The 23,144-nt window shown below is 35.1% G+C and overlaps 1 protein-coding gene across 1 annotated transcript; it reads right to left on the bottom strand.

The window, feature by feature from the left end:
- Nucleotides 1-1,742: 1,742 nt before the first annotated feature.
- On the bottom strand, nt 1,743-14,745 carry anxa13 (annexin A13). Its single transcript, XM_051098439.1, has 11 exons — nt 14,624-14,745; nt 12,397-12,472; nt 12,137-12,231; nt 11,861-12,031; nt 11,706-11,739; nt 6,964-7,043; nt 6,641-6,709; nt 5,738-5,839; nt 5,545-5,620; nt 3,112-3,224; nt 1,743-2,865 (listed from the first exon to the last, which is right to left on the bottom strand). Exons 1-11 carry the CDS (start codon nt 14,636-14,638, stop codon nt 2,746-2,748), a joined length of 951 nt encoding a protein of 316 aa, XP_050954396.1. The 5' UTR covers nt 14,639-14,745; the 3' UTR covers nt 1,743-2,745.
- Between the last annotated feature and the right edge of the window lie 8,399 nt (nt 14,746-23,144).

Below are 23,144 nucleotides of genomic sequence, written 5' to 3'. Positions count from 1 at the left end.
AGGAACTATTGTTTGGTGGAAGAATAGCCTACTGTTTTTATTTTAAACCTTACACTTAATTTGCTCTGTTTTATTTTGTGAAACTTTACTACGTATATGGAATAACCGTTTTATAAAAGCAATAAGCCCTGTGAAGCTGTGGTTTACAGTGAATTTATAACAGCTAATGGGCGTTGTTGGGCACGACGTGAAGCGGAAACCACGGCTTCTTGGGGTTTATTGCTTTAATTTATCACCGATATGTTTATTTGTTAAAAATAAATTAAGCTTTAAAATGATAGAAATATTAAGAGTTGAATAGTCTATTCTTCTTCTTCTTTATTATATTTTTTAAGTTTTTAAATATAGGATGTTAGACGCGCTTATAATTTTACCCAATAATATATAAACATTTATAAGATTTTATTTATTTATAAAGCTTTTGCAAATGAATAAATCACATTTAAAATGGACCTACACTACCAGTCAGACGTTTTTGAACAATAAGATTTTTTTTTTTTTAATTTTTAGAAGTCTGCATTTCTTTGATCCAAAGTACATTAAAAACAATACAATTTTGAAATATTATTAATACTGTTTTCTATTTAAATATATTTTAAAATGTCATTTATTCCTGTGATTTTAAATCTTAAGTTGTAGCATCATTACTCCAGTCACATGATCCTTCAGAAATCATTGTAATATTCTTATTTGCTACTCAAAAAAAAAAAAAAAAAAAAAAAATTATTATTATTATTATTATTATTATTATCATCATCATCATGTTGAAAACAGCTGAGTAGAATTTTTTTTCAGGTTTCTTTGATGAATAGAAAGTTCAGAAGAACAGCATTTACTGAAATAGAAATCATTATAATTATAAATTATTCTATATAAATTATTCATTATAAATGTCTTCATCATCACTTTTGATTAATTTAAAGCATCCTTGCTAAATAAAAGTATTTCTATAATCTCAAAAAAAAAAAAAAAAAAAAAAAAAAATAAATATATATATATATATATATATAGTGACTCCAAGCTTTAAATGGTATAAGCTTTTTATTTCAGACAAACTTCAACTTTCTATTCATTGAAAAATCCTGAACAAAATGCACTCAACTGTTTTAAATATTAAATATCAGCATGTTAGAATAATTTTTGAAGGATCATGTGACAACTGAAGACTGGAGTAATGCTGTAAATTTAGCTTGATCACAGTTATAACATTACATTTTAAAATATATTCAAATAAAAAAGGAGTATTACTGCTTTTGATGTATTTTGGATAAAATAAATGTAGGCTTGGTAAGCAGAAGAGACCTCTTCAAAAAAACATTAAAAATCTTACTATTCAAAAACTTCTGACTGGTAGTGTACCTCATGTTTTTCTAAACTGTCTTTGAAACTCTTCTTTTCAAAGAAAGGATGTTAAAGTGTGAATTACAATAAGACAATCTTGATTTTTAGTTGCTTAACCTTGAATTATTTTAAAATATTCTTACATATATAATCAGAAAGAATTTTAACATAAGTTTCAGAAAGCTAAACTCAACCTAAAACTTGCAATTATTTTGTTCAGGTAATTATACATTTGGTAACTGACTTACAGTGAGAAACCAGCAACAGAAAATGTACAGAACAAAAAGATTATCGAATTATCACAAACCTGATTGGGTTATTTTGACAACTGGGGAGAAAGGTAACAATATATATAAGTGAAAAAAAGAGAAAATTACACAATAATAAGGCTAGTCACCCAGTAACTTTGATCCGCTTTATTTTATTCATAATTACTTTATAGAGTGAAACACAACTGTTAATACAGAACATACTACTCCAGATTCCATCTCATGTTTATTCAAACTGTATCTTAAATGGTCATTTTTCAAATAGCAAGTCCTGCAATTCAGTTTTACCGAATGACACATTGGCCTGTGTTGTGAATGTGTGAATGTTCTTTATATTAATTTGATCAAATACAATTGTTGGGAGAACAGCAGAACTCTGCCTGTATTCTTGTGTTCGAGATATATTAAAATATACTGTAAGTTATATTAAAATATTCCATGTACATAATATAAATACTTTAGTCTTGTGTTAGTTATAACAACTACTAATTGGGTGAGTAAAAACTGCTTCAATAATCTAGATATTTTACCACAAGTAGACAAATTGGCTGCACTAGTCTCATAAATATGCAATTGTTTTGCAGACCGTAAATGTTACATTGTAATTTTAGCATTTCTCCACATGCTTCACAAAGTCATTCACATACATATTCAGATTTCACATTGTCATGCACATTTTGAAACAGTAAAACTGTGAGGTTTTAGTGTGGCAAAATACTGGCGTATGGGGAAACTCAAATTCTATTTTCCATAATGCAGCAATGTAATCTTGCAATCCTAGAAAGCACAAGACTCCCCTTAAACAATTTCAACTGGCCAATTTTGCCTCAAGAATAAGGAATGTCACAGAAACTGGCCACAAATGCATGTTTGTGTTTGTGAGGACAGCTACTCATGAGACTTTTGCGTGGTGTTTTACATTTTCATAATATATAAGGAATACATATCAGTGCAATAAAACATTGATATTAAACATTTTGTACTTGAAGGTTGTGTTACTAATTCTCCACATTAAACTTTAAGCTAAAAACATGTTTGTAGACAACAGGACAGAAAATGAGTCATGTTAGTTTGCCTTGATTGTTACTATAGTGAAACCTCCTTTGGTCCATGGTAAGCACTCATATTGTGTGCCTTAGTGAAGGATGGCCAGCAGGAGGCGCTTGAAATCTCCGCCACATTCCGAGCTGATGGCGTCTTTTAGAGTCACATCATATTTCTCCAGGTACATGTCTTTAATGGTCTCCAGATCAATCTATTCAAACAGAAGAGAGTCCATTACAGGTTGTTTTATAAGATGGTCTAATCTAACCTCTTTAGCACATACTTTATGCAGTATACAATATGCTTCATGCTAAATATCAGTGTCTGTGATCTATAGATCTATAGACATTTGCATCATGTAAAATTCCACAGTGCAATAGGTTTAATTTCCAATTTGACAACTGATCATTATTATTATTTTATTTTTTGAAAGATGATTTGATAACTGGCATTATACCTCTGAGCGACACACAATGATGCGGATGAGAGTGTCTTCATCAGTTCCGGCACCTTTCATAGCAGCATTCAGCCTTCGGGCAAAGAATAGCTGTGGGTTCTTAGCACACCTCACTATGGGTTAAATAGGAAGTGTTAACCAGTTAGCTGTAGAATTGCTAGGCAAATAATCAAAACTGGAAACTCTAATATTGATGTATTTTATCATGGCAGTTTAGCTTTGTTCACAAAGCACCCAATCTGATGTGTTTGCATATAGTAGTGACTTAAAGGAATAGCTCATCAAAAAATGAAAACATGCTGAAATAAATACTCAACCTCAGGCCATTCAAGATGTAGATGAGTTTGATTCTTCATCAAGAGATGGAAGAAATTTATCATTGCTAGTGCTGTCAAATGATTAATCGTGATTAATCGCATCCAAAATAAATGTTTTTGTTCATGTAATATATGTACTGTGTATATTTATTACGTATATATAAACAGACACACATGCATGTATATATTTAAGAAAAATATTTTATGGTTTTTTTTTATATTAAATATATTTATGTATAAATTAAATAAATATGAATATAAATATATACACGTAAATACATTTAAATATTTTTTAAATATATACTGTATATGTGTGTATTTATATATACATAATAAATATACACAGTACACACACTTATGTAAACAAAACCATTTATTTTGGATGCGATTAATCGCGATTAATCGCTTAACAGCACTACATTACTTGCTCACCAATGGAGTAAATGGGTGCCGTCAGAATAACTGTTCAAACAGCTGATAAAAACATCACAACAATCCACAAGCAATCCACATGACACCAGTCCATCAATCAAAGGAATAGTTCACTTCCAGAACAAAAATTTACAGAAAATGTACTCACCCCCTTGTTATGTCTTGATGTTCATGTCTGTCTTTCTTGAGACATAAGAAAATTATGTTTTTTTGAGAAAAACAATTCAGGATTCCTCTTCATATAATGGACTTCTATGGTGCCCCTGAGTTTGAACTTTCAAAATGCAGTTTAAATGCAGCTTCAAAGGACTCTAAACCCATTCAAAGAATAAGGGTCTTATCTAGCAAAACGATTAGTTATTTTCTAAAAAATGTAAAATTTATATACTTTTTAACCTCAAACGCTCATCTTGTCTAGGTCTGTGTGAACTCCGGTACAAGACAGTTAGGGAAAATGTTGAAAAATTCTCCTCCAACTTCAAAATCATCCTAAACTGCTGCAGAAGTACCGACCCAGTGTTTACAAAGTGAACATTCTAAGAAGGTCAAACACCCTTTACAAAAAAAGTAAAACAGCCATGTAGGATGATTTTGAAGTTGGAGGAGAAAATGAGATAACTGTACTGAACCAGAAAAAACAGAGTTCATGCAGACCTAGACAAGACAAGCTTTTCAAGTTAAAAGGTATGTAAATTGTATTTTTTTTTTTTTAGAAATAACCAATTGTTTCACTAGATAAGACCCTTCTTCCTTGGCTGGGCTCGTCCACTATAGATGTCCACTAAATGGAGAGAAATCCTAAAATGTTTTCCTCAAAAAATATATTTTTTTAACGACTGAAGAAAGAATGACATGTACATCTTGGATAACGGGGGCGAGTACATTATCTGTACATTTTTGTTTTGGAAGTGACTCTTGTGAGGTGAAAAACTGTGCGCTTGTAATAAACAAACCCATCAAGACATTTTCAACCTCAAACTATTGCTTCTGGCTAAAATATGAGTTCTTTACCTATAATATTACTTTTTCCAGTGAAAAAGTCCTCTTGTCCGAATCACGATGGAAATACGCACTGATCAAGCACTGTTTACAAATAAAAAACATTTCTAAACAAATATATTGGTAGATGGACTTTTTCACTGGAGAAAGCATTAAAATGGATAATGGACTTTTTTTTACCTAAAGCAACGGTTTAAAGTTAAAATGCCTTTGTGCTGTATTTGTTTCTTACAAACACAGCTTTTCACTTTAAAATATGTTAACTGATGGATGTAGTTATGTGGATTACTTGTGGATTATTGTGATGTTGGACTATAATTCTGATGGCACCCATTCACTGCAGAAGCTCCACTCGTGCAAGTAATAGAATGCTAAATGTCTCCATGAATGTCTCTGATGAAAAAACAAACTCATCTACGTCTTGGATGGGCTGAACTATGAATTGATCTCAGTGAAAACAGGTCAATCCAGACACAGTAGAAGGTCTGACACCCCCACAACTTGTGTGTGATATTACAATTACTTTTTCATAGTTTTTACTTTACTTAGTTTTTACTTTACTTAGATGTCATGTACAGTAATATCTTTGTTGTTCATATTACAAAAAAAACTTGAATAGAGTTGGATATGCAAAAAAATTTGCATTCGCTGCTTTTTTTAAACAAAGCCTGTGATTAAAACAAACCAAGAGTGATGTAGCAGTCCTTCAGAGTTCCAGAGGTTTCCTTATCGATTGCATCCAAAATCTCTGTTCCAGAAATCTGTTGGAGAACAACATGAAATACAATGTAAAAGTCATCCAGAGCTGTTACATGTGAATTAACATAATTTATTGTGCTAAGTTACTGCCTTGAGATCAAAGAACAGAACAAACTCACAGCTTCATAGGCTTTGAATGTGGCCTGCAGTTGTAAGTAGTTCCTGGCGGCCAGAATGTAGCTGAAAGTTGACTCATCTGTGCCAAAGCAGCCCTCTCCAGCCTTACAGAGAATTAAAACATACATTAATAAACAACAGTAGAACTGGATCTGTGAATAGAACTGATTCATTCATAGATATCTGTGCATTCTAGCACTCATACAGTACATATTTGTTTTTTATTTTGACAGATCAGGGTTTCCCAAACTGGAACTTGAAAGGGATCTCCAAGGGCTTTGTGAGTGGATAAAAAGTTACTAAACAATTAAATCATAAAAATGTCAAAGAAATATTTGTTTTCCTGAGTGTCAAATAACCCACATCAGAGAACCACAGACATGTTGTTAATGTTAAATTATTTAAATATATTAACATTAAAACAATTTATATTAAAAAAGGAGGTATGTCAAGTATTTTAGGTTTAAAGGGGTTTGGGTGACAAAAATTTTGGGAATCAGTAAGATACAAACTAAAATGAAATATCATAAGTGTAGACAGCATCTAAAATATAAACTCTTTTAGACACATAATCATATATAACTATATGTAAAATTCATTTTATAAATGTTGAATGTTAAACATACTAATAAATAACATAAAAATACACTACTGTTTAAAAAAAAACACTACTGTTCAAAACATTAGGGCTGGTAAGATTGATTGATTTATTTATTGAAATTAATCCTTTTTTTCAGCAAGGGTGCATTAAACTGATGAAAAGTGACAGTAAAAACTTTTATAATGTTATAAGATATCTTGTAACAAAATTTCAAATAAATGTTATGAATCTCAAAGGATATGTAACATTATGTCTTCAAAGTTATACATAGGATCATATTGTAGATGTTATCCACACATCCTACTTCAAACAGTGAGACGGCATCTTGCTCTGCCAGCGCTTCGTCCACCTCGTAGCTCTCATCTCTGTTGCCCTACAAAAGAGAAAGTATTGACGCCCTTGACCGAGACAGTGAAATCCAATCTGAGTCACGTCACTGAATCCTGCTTCTACTTATCTAATGAAAGGGGATCTGAAGCACTGCCAAGCTCCAGTGCTCTATAGGGACAGCAGGAAGAGGGAGGGGTACTAAACACAGGCCCTCACTGAGCATTTTATGTCACTCGGGACTGCGGAGTAGTCATTTTGTAAGGCCTAAGCAACCATTTTGATTTAGAACGAATTTACCTGGAGAAGCATTGTTAGTAGTCTCCTAACATCCCCACTGGTGTCTGCTTCAATGTCTTCCTCCAAATCCCTTTCATGCACTGTAGACAGCAACACAGTAGTAGTTTGCTTCATTTGATAAAGCAGTAGAACTGTTCAAACTGAGGAAAAACTGTGATCATGTAACTATGATTGTGACTGAACTTTAGGGAACTGATGTTGTGGTATGTGGTTGCTAAGGTGAATTGAGGGGTAACTTGGTGGTTGCTTACTAAACCAGAAAAGCACTTGTCCAAATCTCAAGTGTGGACCCTTTACAGACTCTGATGACACACTTACACAGTTATTAACATTGTAGTAACACAGTTATTAACAAATTTAATTTCTTTCTCTTAATATTTTTTCTGCCTTTTATGAAATCATAGAATCAAGATATCATATTTTTGTAAAAATTTGTTGTATTTTCCGTTCATCCCTATAGACGTTTTCCCAGCTATGACGATTTTCACTTCTGAGAACCCTGTAAATGTGAACATTGTCTATATTTTGTTCCCCAGATAATTCTACTTTTTTTTTTCACCCATTATACTGTCTTACGAATCTTTAGCAAATTATATAAACCATAATGATTCTAAAATATGGCCAAATCTTTGTACAAATTCATATGCTAGATTCAGAGGATTAATAACTCGGGCTCCACAATCAATCGCATGCGATATCCATGCGCATCTTATCAGTAAAGCCGGTTCTGTGATCAGTAGAAAATTCCCATCACGTGCATGCTTTCAGATGGAGCAGCATTTACTACATAGAGCCATAGTTCACTCATAAGCTACACAAAACCACAGAGACAAAATCATCTATTTCATATGTCAATATTATCAAACCGCGCTACGATAATGAAGTTGGCTCTGTGTAGTAAATGCTGCTCCATTTGAAAGCATGTGAAAATACCACATTTAATAACATGATTTTACTCCAAGCTCACTTCATAACATCAATAAAGTGTTTGAAATGAATCCTTCTGTGATATGATGTGGCTTCTTAGAATAAGGCACGCGACATATTTCATAGTATTCTAAGCAGTGGAAGGCTATGTTGATTAGCACTGCATTATTATATACTTTATTGTAAGGGAAATTATAAGAAGAACTCAGATAAAACATATATTATCGTAGTCATGTGTTTATTAGTCACGTTGAATCAATGAAAGCTATTAAATCTTCTGTTTATTCAGCAACTGCTATAGGGATTTCCTGGGTTTCTTCTGTGGGGCGTATTTGGAGTTTTCACGCGAGAGCCCTTTGACCTTCAGGCAGCGTTTTACTACTGATTACAGAACTGTGCCTGATTAACAAGATGTGCGCATGAACATCGCATCTTTTCCTAATTTCGGTTGCGATATTATTACGATTTATAATGCAACCCTATTAATAACTGTATTTTTAAAAAGAAATGAACACATAATAATGTCACAATCTCTAGCTGGAGTGCCCATGAGCTCCTCTGAGGGTACTCCATCCCATACCTTTGCCACTGCATTTCCCATTTACCCCTGCCTAGGAACTGATTACAGGCACCTGTTTTCAATCAGGAGGACTATTTAAGTTGCACCCTTTCACCCACTGATTGCTGTGTGTTGTTTGTAACATTATTCCTAGCCGCCCTAGTTTCCGTGTTGCCCTAGTTTCCTGGTTTTCTTGCCTGTGTTTAGATCCTTGGATTTTGATCATTCTTGGACTGTTTATTGTACGTGTGCCACCTCAGGAGGTTCTTCAGCAGAAGCCACTCATTCCATGATGGCCGCTACACCTGAGCCTCCAGCCATCATGGATGTCATGCCACAGTCTTCAATTGTCACAAATGCCACTCCAGTGTTCCCGATCATCATAAATGTTGCATTTGAAGACACCCATGCATTGCACAGGCATATGAGGCTGGCTTCCAGTTTGGCGAACCCACCGCTGGTTACGGCCAGAGCAGCTGGCGTCCCAAGGGCCTCAGCAGTGGCTGTTATAGAGCTTGTTCTCCTGTCCTCAGTGCTTCCTATAATGGCGGTAGCCATCCTGTGTGTTTAGGCTATACACTGCTCTACTACTCCTCTCATTCCAGTCCTTGAATCTGCTCCCGAGCCTGCTCCAGTCCTTGAATACGCTCCGGAGCCCACTCCAGTCCTTGAATCCGGAGCCCATTCCAGTCCTTGAATCTGCTCCAGAGCCTGCTCCAGACCAGGAGTCCGCTCCACCTCCTTCTGGGGGGGATGTTCACTCCAACTCCTCCCGAGGTGGCAGCTTCTGCTGCAGAACCTTCCAAGGCGGCAAACGTACAATAAACAGTGCACGAATGCTAAAAGTCCAAGGGTCTAAACACAGGCAAGGAAACCAGGAAACTAGGAAAACCAGGAAAACAAGGAAAACACGACGGCTAGGAATAACGTTACAAACAAACAATACACAGCGATCAGTGGGTAAAAGGGTGCAACTTAGGGTGCTTTCACACCTGTAGATCGATTGCTTTCCAAAACAGGGATTACAATTATTACAATGTTGCTTTTTATTCTTGCTGCAGTTCGCTTTCTCACTGCAAAGTCATGTGCAAGTTCCACCGCGAGTTGTTTATTTTCCGGAATTCCGCTCAGCTGTCATCCATCAGGATGGAACAACAACAGCTTTGCGGGCTTATTGTTGCTTTTTTTGTAGCTGTCATTATATTAATTTCTAATTATGAGCAGGAGTCCAGGATTAGTCTGGAAAACATTTTTAAAATGCACCTACTACAGAGAGAGCAATAAGACAGGATTATAAAATGAAAAGGCACGCTTTGATTTTGAATGACGAACACGTGCCCACACAAACATTCACAGGTAAATTTTTAGAGGTATTAGCAAAACAACAAAGCTAATGCTTTTCACGGAACTGTAATGACCCATTATACGTTGTGATATAGCCTTGGTCCGAGACCACCTCTTTCAGGCGATCACAGACCAATTACTTTGGCACAGATCCGAGCGTGACTGCTGGGATCACATATGCCCAAATGAATCGAGCTAAGGGGGGAAAAGCGCCAGGTTCTGAAACAAAGTGCCAGGTGTGAAAACACCCTTAAATAGCCCGCCTGATTGGAAACAGGTGCCTGTAATCAGTTCCTAGGCAGGGGTAAATGGGAAATGGAGTCCGGGATTGAGTGGCACAGGTATGGGATGGAGTGCCCCCTAGAGAAGCTCATGCAAACTCATCAGGGGGAGACAAAGATGTTTTTCTTTGCATGACTATTATAACAGCATTTGAGACTTTTATTGTACTTAAGTATAATAAATAGCATATGTAGGAAAAGTTACAAAGTCTTGTGTCATTTAGACAAGAAGGGAACATTTAAAAATAAATAAATAAGACCCCAATAGCCTAAAGGGGTTAATTAACTATTTTAACAAGTTAACTACTTGAAAATGCGAAACAAATGAAATAAGTGAATTATTAATGCTAATAATAATTAAGTAATGCTTCAAATACCTTTAATTCATTTTAGATTTAATTTTAAAAAGTCGAATACTTTTAAACATGGCTTTAAAAAGGACATATGAAAAGAGATGTCCTGCATTTAAACTACAACACTTAATGCACAGATCTATTTTGACACAGGCTAGTCAGATGTTCTGTCTAGTTTGTTGCTATGGTTATCAATGTTAATCATAGCAATTTCAGAAGTGACTCACGGAACAATTCAGCAAATTTACTCCTGTAATTATGTGCATTTGTCACTCGTGAAACTTAGCAGTATACGTGGACATAGGTCCTCTTAGAAGCATGACAAACTAAACTTTTCTTCAAATTGTGAATAGATTATAAAAATAAAATGAGCAAAGAGTGCTCCCTTTACAGCCAGACTAACTGAGCTCATTCATGTGAAAAATTATAATCAGTTAATCTAATTTCTAACAGTTTATTTACATTGAGTCTATGCTTTATTTGTCATAATGGGAGGATTTGAGATTGTGTAAAACTCAGTGTATTAGTGTTTTGAAGGATGTTGAGTGGATTCTGACTAACCTTATGTAAACAACTCTGATTGGCCATTGTTTTCAATAGACATTCCTGTGATTAGCTAAAATAATCACCGCTGCATAAATAGAAACCTTTGCCTTTGTAATTAGAAACCTGTGCATTATACCCCCAGGAGGGTTTGATAGCATTCGCCTTTCAGCAAGTACAGAATTTAGTTTGGTAATCCCCCCAAATTTAAAAACTCATCAGATCTATGCAAATCACATAAATATCCTATTCTGGATTTAAATCAGCAAATTTCCCCTAAAAACAAAAGTTAGCATCCCTGAGATTATCTATTACAATAGTAATTATAACCAGCAATGAAATTCGATGCAGTGAATTTGACAACAATTTGTAGAATAATTGTGGGTCAAAATGCTAAAATATACACAATATTGTCCCTTTATGAACAAAATAAAAAGAATTTTGCTTTTTGAAGTGTCTAAAATCTAGCTTTCTAAGAATCTAGAAATTACACTAAAAATTCTATATTTAAAAACTGGAATATTTAGTAGTAACACAATAAATTGATATTTAATTTTGGTAGCCATTTTGCAATGAGGCATTTTGCATTTCATGCATAAATTCAAACTGACAAAACATAGTGTTACATAGCACAATTTTTAAGACAATACTTGAGGGGACCTAAAAATTTAAATGCCTCATGTTGAAGCTTTTAGTTTGGCATTGTTGAAAGTATACTGTTTAAGTCATTCTTACCATGGGCGTAGGTTTCTTTGTAAGTGGCAATCTCCTGTTAGAAAACAAAAAGTAGTAAATGACTCATATTGGGGACAAACTTTTGTCCCAGTTTTGGAATTGGTGACAAACACAGGAACCTGCAGAGCTTTTTAATTCAAAACAAATTAACATACAGCATTAGTAGCAGTGCACAGGATCTCCACCAGGACATCCTCGTCCGTGCCAGCGCCCTTCATGGCCTTCCTGAGCTCTTTAACAGCAAACACGTGAGGAGGGTCCAACATGGCAAGAATGGCATTCTCAAAATTACCAGTCAGCTCACTCTTCAAAACCTCCACCAACTCCTTTATAGAGAACATAAATTTGTTAAGGCATGCTCTTTTTTCTTAAAAGATGTCCAAATGCCATTCTCCCAAAAACTATTTCTGTTATGTTTTTAGAATACTCACATCATCATATTTCTCAAAGTAGGCATGTTTGATCTCCAGTCTCTGAGCTGCACTTCGATTGGCTAGGATGTTTATGATGGCTTTCTCATCAGTTCCTTGAAAATTTTATTGAAAGACCACAAATGTATCTTCTAGTGATGAAAATATCCAGTAAATAGCAGACTAACTATAACAGCACATAGAACTGAAATTGTACGGGAGATTAATTTGATAACATACTGAACGCTGATTACAATGTAAGACTGACTTAAGCATCTTACCTAAACCTTTGCAGGCTTTCCGGATGGCCTTTATGTCAGCAACTACATCAAAGTCTTCATAAGGAACAACGGTTGGCTGTCAAATAAAAGCAGAGAATTATTTAAAAAGTTCATCATGTTTGATCCTTTTCACATTAAATGGCATACAACTGAGGTCGAAAGTTTACATACACCTTGCAGAATCTGCAAAATGTTAATTATTTTACCAAAATAAGAGGGATCATACAAAATGCATGTTATTTTTTATTTAGTACTGACCTGAACAGGATTTTTCACATAAAAGATGTTTACATATAGTCCACAAGTGAAAATAATAGTTGAATTTATAAAAATGACCCCGTTGGTTTTTCAGCATTTTTGTGAATTTGAACGCTTTCCAACAATCACTGTATGATTTTGAGATCATATGCACTCGTATGCAACTATTACAGAAGGTTCAAATGCTCACTGATGCTTCAGAAGCAAAAACAATGCATTAAGAGCCGGGGGTGAAAACTTTTTGAATCTAAAGTTCAGGGTAAATTTAACTTATTTTGTCTACAGGGAAACATGTAAATATCTTCTGTAGCTTCTGAAGGGCAGTACTAAATGAAAAAAATAATAAAATAAAAATTAGAAAAATGTGCACATCTTCATTCTGTTGAAAAGTTTACACCCCTGCCTCTTAATGCATAGTTTTTTCCTTCTGAAGCATCAGGTTTTAACCTTCTGTAATAGTTGCACATTGTTCAAATACAAAAAAAAAAAAATGCTGAAAAAACAAAGAATTTGTGGGACTTGAAAGATTTTTCTGAAGAACAGGGATTATGATTTACACACGTAAATAAGGGCAAACAAGGGACTCATGAACAACTATCACTTAATAAAAAACAAAAAACAAACAACAACAACAAAAAAAACACAGCTGTTGGATCATTCAGGTAACAACATATGTAAACTTCTGAACAGGGTATTTTTTTTATAAATTCCACTATTATCTTATTCAGGTCAGTACTAAATAAAAATAACATGCATTTTGTATGATCCCTCTTATTTTGGTAAAATAATTAACATTTTTGCAGATACTGCAAATGGTGTGTAAACTTTTGACTTCAACTGTAATTAAGTAATACAAGCCCAGATCACTAAATTCATGTTTTAGCATTCAACAGTTGTGAACCGTTATATCAATTATATGTGCCAACTGTATTAAATATTGATCATAATATTGAATTTAATATAAGAGTCATGCTACAACTACTCCTGCTATAGCAAATATTTAAATGTCACTGTTTATTATTACTGAAAAATTATAAAAACAATTCTTACAGCTATTAAGAAAAATATGTGTTTAAAACAAATAAAACCAGTGTTATTATTAGCTAAAATTAGTTAAATCCTGTTTATTAAAATGTATTGATAAGTTGATGAGTAGTGAAGTTTCATCTAGATCCTTCCACAAAATAATTGTTGCTTACATATTTTAAAGATTTAAAAGCCCTAAAATATTTTTACTGTTGTAGTGGTGCCAAAACACACCCCTAAAAATAACAATAATGATAATAAAATACCTTCTTTTTATTTGTACTGATACAGTATTTGTACTCTTTTAGTGACTGAAGAGGTTTATTGTGTTACTAGCGCCCCAGCCTCCTCCATATGAACAAAAGCCCGGCTCTGGAATGCTCATAGGAAGCGCCCTGTCCTGTCCAAACACTATAATCCCAGACGGAGGCCCCTTTACAGGCCAAAATGAAACTGAGTTTGTCTCAGCCTCCTCCCAAAGCTTCCTCTGACTCATTCACATAACGGGACTATGATACATTCCTTCCCTATATAAAATCACATATAATCTAAAGCGCTGTTACACATATTCGAAAAGTGAAAGGATAAAAGGATTTTCAACATTTAACAACAAAAGCAATCCTGAAAAGCTCAGAAAAGAAACATGAGACGCATAATACGGCATCACATTCAGAGTTCATGCAAAGGGCTGCGGTTGTCAAAAGCATCTTGGCAGGGGAAAACGCAGCCCAGATTATTGAGATATTTTAACTGTGTTCTTTGTTCTTTTCTCTTTATATTAATTTTTCTTTTCTCCTTTTTCCACCCGCATTGAATTGATCGATTATGCGACGTGTCCTGTACGAACTCTGCGCAGAATGTTTAAGTAACTGTTACATCTCTCTCTGACGTTGACGTATGTGCGGTGCGCATTAGCGGATAAAAAAGGAAACGAAATACTCACTTGACAGTTTCCCATTGTGAGAGTTTTTTGGTGTTTGATGATCAGACGATCTGACCGCTGTCCGAACTGCAGGCCACACGCGCAAGAGTTTCTCTAAGTGACGTCAGCACGCAGGGAAATAACAGGATGGATTTTAAACGTACTGAGAGCCAGCATCAGCGCGTTTGGCATCTGCGTTTTTGAAAGCTATTATAATGGCATTATAATCTATACATTATTATACATTACTTTCGCATACATTATAAACATTATAATTATTTTATTAATTATCAATATCATTTTGCAATTCTATTTTTTCAAACATCTCAAAACAACAACACACGTGACCTCAAGACCTAAAACCACATACATGACAAACTGTCATTAGGTTACTATATTCAATTATCACAAATATCACAACTGATTAGGACGCACAAGAATATAATCTTTAATTTGTTTAGCTATATAAAGAGAAAGGGCGCCCCCTGCCGAACAATCTGAATCAGCAGTGAACATTCCAAAAACATACTCCAAGTGTTTTGCCTCTGAATCTCGTCAGCAGCATTTCAGTTACTTGTCTCATGATGACTTTTAATAATTAATCCGAAGAATGATGTGTATCTAATTAATATATTTTTATGTATTTTTATATATTTTATTTTGCTCTATTAAGTCATAAAAAATACTATATTTGAAAAATCTGCTATATCATATAATTATATTTTATCTTATTATTAGTGGTGCTTGCCAAAGGCGAAGCATCACTATTACTATGCTGTGTGCTTATTATTATTATTCTTCCGTACAAATTTCGGCGCGTAACTAGTCCCGCAGTTTTTGTCACAGACCCATGAAACGGGCGTCAAATCGTGTGGCCTATTCGGGAATGGTGTGCTATGACTTTTATAAGCGATTGGGGGTACGATGTTCGCACACGGGGCGAAAAATCAGCCGAAAAATCCCATAGACAATGCATTACGGCCAACTTTGAGGGGTCCTAGCGCCAAACGAGAATTTCGTAGAAACATGCGATTCACCACATTTGGAGAGGCTCGCAAGCTGTGCGAGAACATACCTCACAATGGGGTATAAGTTGTACCCCTGAGGCGCAAGAGCCCCCCAAAGTGGCCCCATTGACATACTATGGGGAGGTACGGCCCATGAAAAACATGTTTTTTTCCTACTATGGTAATTTACATAGGAATTTTGCATTGAACATAACTCTGGTTTACAGTGTCATAGAAACTTGGGGGAGGGCTCATTTAACTCAGACAACCAATCAGACTCTCGGGATCACTGTGAAGCTGTCAAGCCATGCCCTAGCAACCATTTAGAGCACCCTAGCAACAGATCCCATAGACTGCCATTATAAAAGACCCAGATGGATATCTTTGGATCACAGTGTCATAGAGACATGGGGGTGGGTTTGTTTGACTCAGGGCAGCAAACAGCCAATCATGAATCACCTTCACCACTTCCTAGCCACACCCTAGCAACCACTATTGAGCACCCTAGCAACGAAAACCCACACAGACATATCTTCAAATCTGAATGTCATAGATAAAAGGTGGGTTGGTTTATATCATTCATACTGACAAGGAGCCTTTGGAGTGTCATCATTGTTAGCTGCCAAGCCACTCCCTAGCAACCAAACAGAGTACCCTAGCAACCATCTAGCAAGTCCTATATCTCTACATCAGAACATCGTACAGACATGGGACTTGGTTCTTTTGGCTCATGCTAGCAAATAGGTATTTTTAAGATGCTAGTCATGCTAGCAGTAAATAGCTACATGTTAATAGTGATTAGCTAAGTGTTAAATCAGGCTAAGAACTCTATAAAACTCCATAGTAATGATCTCTGACAACTAGTTACTGCCTAACAACACTCTAGCAACCACCCCAAGTACCTTAGCAACCGCCCTAGCAACCACCCCAAGTACCCTAGCAACCGCATAGCAACACCCTAGCAACCACCCTGGATACCCTAGCAACCGCATAGCAACACCTTAGCAACCACCCTGGGTACCCTAGCAACCGCCCTAGCAACCCCCCGAGTACCCTAGCAACCGCATAACAACACCTTAGCAACCACCCTGGGTACTCTAGCAACCGCCCTAGCAACCACCCCGAGTACCCTAGCAACCGCATAGCAACACCTTAGCAACCACCCTGGGTACCCTAGCAACCGCCCTAGCAACCACCCCGGTTACCCTAGCAACCGCATAGCAACATCCTAGCAACCACCCTGGTTACCCTAGCAACCGCATAGCAACACCTTAGCAACCACCCTGCGTACCCTAGCAACCGCCCTAGCAACCACCCCGGTTACCCTAGCAACCGCATAGCAATATCCTAGCAACCACCCCAGTTACCCTAGCAACCGCATAGCAACACCTTAGCAACCACCCTGGGTACCCTAGCAACCGCATAGCAACATCCTAGCAACCACCCCAGTTACCCTAGTAACCGCATAGCAACACCCTAGCAACCGAGTGCAGAGTTTTGCCACTGCAAGCACCACTCACATTTTCTTCAGGAAATGTACATATCTAGTTATACATATTATGTTATATATTATCTTATAATTTTATATATAATTTATATTTGTTTATTCATTTATTGTTTTATTTTTAATTAATGTATTTTTATGTTGTTGTTTTTTTTACATTTTATTTTGCTCTATTAAGACCAGCTTTACAAATTAATGCTGATGTAAAGAAAATAGAATATTATAGATTTTTATAACTTCACTGACAACAAAAAGAGAGAGATTTGTAATGACATGTCGTAATGAAGAGATGCTATTTTAATATACATTATTTTGCCTTATTATATCCTTTATTTTTGTTAAATGATAAGTTTAATCTAACAGTTGTGATTATTATTATTATCATTATTATACCTTATATACTCTCAAAAAATGACTTAAGTCATTAAAAAAATACTATAAATATGTGAAAAATCTGAAATATAATTATATTTTATCTTATTATTTTATATATTATCTTATATATTATATATATTTTATTTTATTATTATACATATTATCTTATATATTATCTTATAATTTTATATATTATTTTATATTTATTTATTTATTTAATCATTTTTTATTTTTAATTAATGTATTTTTATGTTGTTGTTGTTTTTTTTACATTTTATTTTGCTCTATTAAGACCAGCTTTACAAATTAGTGCTGATGTAAAGAATATAGAATATTATAGATTATTATAATAACTTCACTGACAACAAAAAAAGAGATTTGTAATGACGTGTCGTAATGAAGAGATGCTATTTAAATATACATTATTTTGCCTTATTATAAGCTTTATTTTTGTTGAATGATAAGTTTAATCTATTAACAGTTGTGATTATTATTATTATTATTATTATATCATTATTATTATACCTTATATACTCTCAAAGAATTACTTAAATCGTTAAAAAAATACTATAAATATTTGAAAAATCTGCAATATAATATAATTATATTTTATCAAAATAATGCAATCATCAGCCAGAAAACATCTGGACATTCACACAGAGGTGAATTTTTATTTATATATTTATATATTTATTCATTTTTTATTTCATTAACTTTTGAACAACAACAACAAAAAAAATACTTATTATTAATTTTAGAATGTGTTACTTTTATTGTGAGGGAACAGGAAAATGTGTTTGTTGTTACAGTTCTCACTGTTCAATTCAGTGGGTAGTGACACAGTTATTATTCAGTATCGAATTTAATGGATAAAAGTCTATTTGCTTAATTTACATACTCTAAATAGGTTAAGTTGTTTGTACTTCAAATTTCCACTGTTAGTCCAGAAGCAAGAAATATTTTCAAATCTGTTCACTTTAATTTAAAAACTTTTTTTTTCTTGTAATCGTATGAGGCTGGATGAGTCAAAATGTAAAAGTTAATTAAAATAGTATAATTAAAATAACTTTGCATTATGATGTAAGCATCTGGCCACTAACAGTAAACACTCACAAACACAGTGTTTTTTAAACAGTGGATTTATTTACCATGTTTACTATGTTACCAATTACTTTTGTAAGTGTGGAGGTAAATCTGTCAAGCCATTTTCAACTGCTTGTCAACTGCTATGCAGGATCCTCCAGGAAAGCCTGGAAATACCCGTTGCCTCTTCTCAGAAGAATGTCTGAAAATCACCACTTCGACCTTCTTCTCAGCTTTGACTTGGTTAAAGAGAATGTCATGGGGGACTGAGGGACTGAGAGTTTGGAACTGGCAGTTGCGAAAATTCTTGATTGCAAATGCTGAAAAAATAGTCGGATCGTTCTTGCATGATAGCTGATGGATCCTGTGAGGTTGACCAGCTCCCCTGACTTGCAAGATGTGGCTGGTGTCTTTGGTGGAACTGTGGTGAGACTTGGCGAGGTGGTAGATATTGTTTGGCTCTTCTGGCATGTCCAACTGTGCATACAGGTCTTGGCGACAGCCACCACCCTTTTTACCGCCAAGTTTAGTGATCAGTATCGTTCCAATTTGACACTGAATCGTGTTGAGTGCCAGCTTATTTTCTTTAATTACTTAATCGCACTTCATTCCACCATAATGTTTGCTTATCAGTGAATATTTGGCCTGCCTTTGTTCCTCCCACAGTTTCTGTTCCACTGTTCCAGATAATCTTCACTGTTTGATCATGAATTACCACAAAGCTGGTCAGTGCAGCTGTAAGCTTGTTCTTGTGCATGTTAATTTTCCACCACGTAATCTGTTTGGGCCAGCTGGTTGCATCTTTTTCCTATTGCAGGTGGTCCATTTGAATGTCCAGGGATAGAATCATATGAGGTCACTTTGATGATGGTCACCAACAGGTCTCACCTTGGTCTTTTTTGAAACTTATATTAATCACAGCTAGGTTGTGGACTTTGCCACAGTCCAGTTGTCCACAGACCTCCATGGTATTATGCGTATCCTTGCCTTTCTGTTACAATGTGACCATTCAGGTCACCTCCAAGGACAATGGACTTTTCTGGTGCAGTCGTCCCTCGGTGCATGTCTGTGGTGCATATTCATTCAATCTTGATGAAATATTGAAATACCTGTTCAGGCCAACACTCCCTGAAGTCTCTTTTACAGCCTTGGTGTCTGAGATTCCTTAAGGCCCCTCTGTGTGTCCAAATATGCCTATCTACATAGGTGTAATTTAGGGGTGGGACATGTCCCCAGCACTTTTTGCTAGGGTTGATATTGTCCCCACCACTTTTCTGAGCATCTTGCGGCATAGATATAATAATGCCAATGATACATTAATTTCTGTTAAAACAGAGATGCCAAGGCGGATTAGAACCCAAAACATCTAGCATGGGGCTAATAATACATATTATTAGAGGGCATGTAAGAATAAAACTATCACATTAAAAATGAGTTCTATGTCAATACATTAACTGCACAAAAAACAAAAAACAAAAAACAAAAAAAAAACACACACACACACACACACATACACTCCTGTCCCACTTTTAAAAACAAAGTTACGTCACTGCCTACCTACTATATGATTAGGCAGCCCCTAAGCAAATAGGCAGTATATTTTGTACGTTATATATGTGTCTTGGTTCCTGGAGCGGCCATGCAGTTGGTTGGTTGTGATGGAGAGACAAATATAGCAAATAGATGCTCATGATTCTCAGTTGGGGCTTTTTAGAGATGCAGTGACTGCTGGCGTTGATAAGTTTTGCAGTGCAAAGCAGCAGTCAGTCGTGTTGCAGCAGCTGATCCTCATTTGGGGATTGTGTCAAACCAAAGATGCCATTTGCCTTTCTCCCCCCTGTCCTCCAGATCCTCTTCTTTCAGTCCTACCTTGGGTGACAGCAAACCAACTGTGAACTATGATCATGCTCTGTGCGATGATGCCTTCAGAGCACATGTGTTTGTGTCTTGTTTACATGTTAACAAAGTTAGTGTTTATAGACGGTGACCCCAATATACATTAGTAATAATTCTCAATAGCTAATAAAACAATTAATTTATGTGTTTAATGTGTTTAAATCAGTGAACTTTAAATTGTTGGTTAAAGGAGAAGTTCACTTCCAGAACAAAAATTTACAGATAATTTACTCACCCCCTTTGTCATCCAAGATGTTCATGTCTTTCTTTCTTCAGTCGATAAGAAATTTCAGGAATGGTCTCCATGTAGTGGACTTCAATGGTGCCCCCAAGTTTGAACTTCCAAAATGCAGTTTAAATGCAGCTTTAAATGGCTCTAAACGATCCCAGCCAAGAAAGAACGGTCTTATCTAGCGAAACAATTACAATTTATATACTTTTTAACCTCAAACACTCGTCTTGTCTCATGAGTAGTCTGTGTAATCCGGGTCAACACAGTTAGGGTATGTCGAAAAACTGCCGACTCATTTTCTTCTTCAACGTCAAAATCGTTTTTTTTTTTTTTTTTTTGTAAAGGACATTTGATCTTCTTTGCATGTTCACTTTGTGAACACTGGGTCGGTACTTCACAGACTTAGACAGGACGAGCATTTGAGGTTAAAAAGTATATAAATTGTCAATTTGTTTCAAAAATGACCGTTCGTTTTGCTAGATAAGACCCTTCCTTGACTGGGATCGTTTAAAGCCATTTGAAGCTCAAAATGTGCAGAAAATATTTTTATCATAAAAATAATTTATTTTAAGAAAAAATAATACTTAAAGTTAAAATGACCATAATAAGAATACAAATTACACAACTATATTCTTTCTAATAATGCCAAATCATATCTGTAACAGATTCAGATTGAGTGTAAAAGTGTTTTACATATATGTATGAATGCATTGCTAGACATGTTGAGTAACATTAACTAATGTGGGTGTACTGCCTGTGGGTGTGCTTAAAGATCGTATAAAGCATCTGACAGCATAACAATCCATACTCAGTGTTAAAGACCCCATGATGTGCATATGAATGTTTTCTAGCTTTTTATTCATGTCTCTTCACTTGGACAACATCAACATGCTAATATATACCTCCAAATTTATAAAGTAGCATTTAGCAGATATTTAGCACAGATGTGAGGTGAATGAGTTTGTTTCAGTGTGCAAAGTAAGCTCACACTGATTGCGTAACTCACAATGGAGATTTTTTTTTTTTTTAAACATACTGTACCTGTTCCAATAGTGTACTGTAGTTCAAGATACAAGCAGAACAGTATAAGGATTCTTAAGAAATTTCACATTTTAAAAAGAGGTTATAAAATGGCAAATACAGCACATCTCCCTGGTGAAAAAAACAGCATATGCTGGTAGGTATGGTTTTGATGCTGGTTTAAGCTGGTTCTTTGCTGGTTTATGCTGGTCCTTAGCTGGTTTATGCTGGCCCTTGACCAGCAACATGACCAGCATAAACCAGCAAAGGACCAGCTTAAACCAGCATCAAAACATACCTACCAGCATATGTTGTTTTTTTCACCAGGGCTGTTATACGAATGGTTATTTCACTTGTACTAACAGGGAGAGATAAGAATAGTAAAAGGGAATAAGAATGTTTCCACTTTTTTCTACCTGAGAAGCACAGTATAGTTAATTTAAGTCATTATCGTTCAGAGGTTCTTTCATTGCCTTTTAATTGCTCTTTTTTTCCACTAGATGTCAGTAGGCCACAATAGTAGATGGTTTAGGAAAACAACTGGAGCAGTATTGATGAAGACTTCTGCTTCTCTATGGATTATCTGCAAGAGGAAATCTTTGGCCCTCATGCAAAATTTTATTGAAATTCACAGAACAATGGTAAATGTGACTGCACTTTTTTTTTTTACTAGACCTGGAGGCTTGACAAAAAGTGGCGTTAAGTTTGACTAAGTAGGGCTGGGAACTGGAAAGAAAGAAAGAAAGAAAGGTTTGGTTGTTTGTTTCAAGAAATATACTAGACCGTACTATTATCTTGCTTTTATTTAAAGATGTCTTGATGTTGCAAGAGCACAAAACATCATACACTGATGACACCTGCTGGTAAAGACTTAAATGCATTGAGAACATGGTCATGTCTAATGACCAATACTGTATAATTTGTGCTCTTTTATTAATTAGTAGTGGTTGTTTTATGTTTTTAAATAGGTCTTGCTAACAAGGCTGTAAAATCCCACTACCATTTGAATTTTGAAACCAAAGTTGTATGACATAACAAATCCTTGTTTGCTGAAATCACATAGCTTGGAAAATTTGATACATTCTTCAAAACAAAATATTCATTAATGTTTCATAGCTTCACAAACGCAGTTTGCAAAAGTGCCTATCACTGGAAACAAGAAAATACATACAGAAAAACAGAATCCAGTAACCACAATTATCTTATTTGGACAAACTCTTAGATAGAACATTTTCCAGATTTGGTCAAGATGCTATTATTAATCAGCATGATATGATATGAAGTTTTGAACTCTTGCTTAGGAGCCTAATAATTAAATCCTGTCAATCATCATCATTATGAGAGAATATAAGGGTCACTCCATGTCAAATCAACCAAATTTCAGAAAAAATTCCCCAGCTCAAATTTTTGATTTCGCTAATATAC

The sequence above is a fragment of the Labeo rohita genome, chromosome 24 (genome assembly GCF_022985175.1).
Source record: "Labeo rohita strain BAU-BD-2019 chromosome 24, IGBB_LRoh.1.0, whole genome shotgun sequence".
NCBI classification, from domain to species: Eukaryota; Metazoa; Chordata; class Actinopteri; order Cypriniformes; family Cyprinidae; genus Labeo; species Labeo rohita.
Note: the sequence above shows the minus strand (reverse complement) of the source record. Positions and strands in the feature narration are given on the sequence as shown.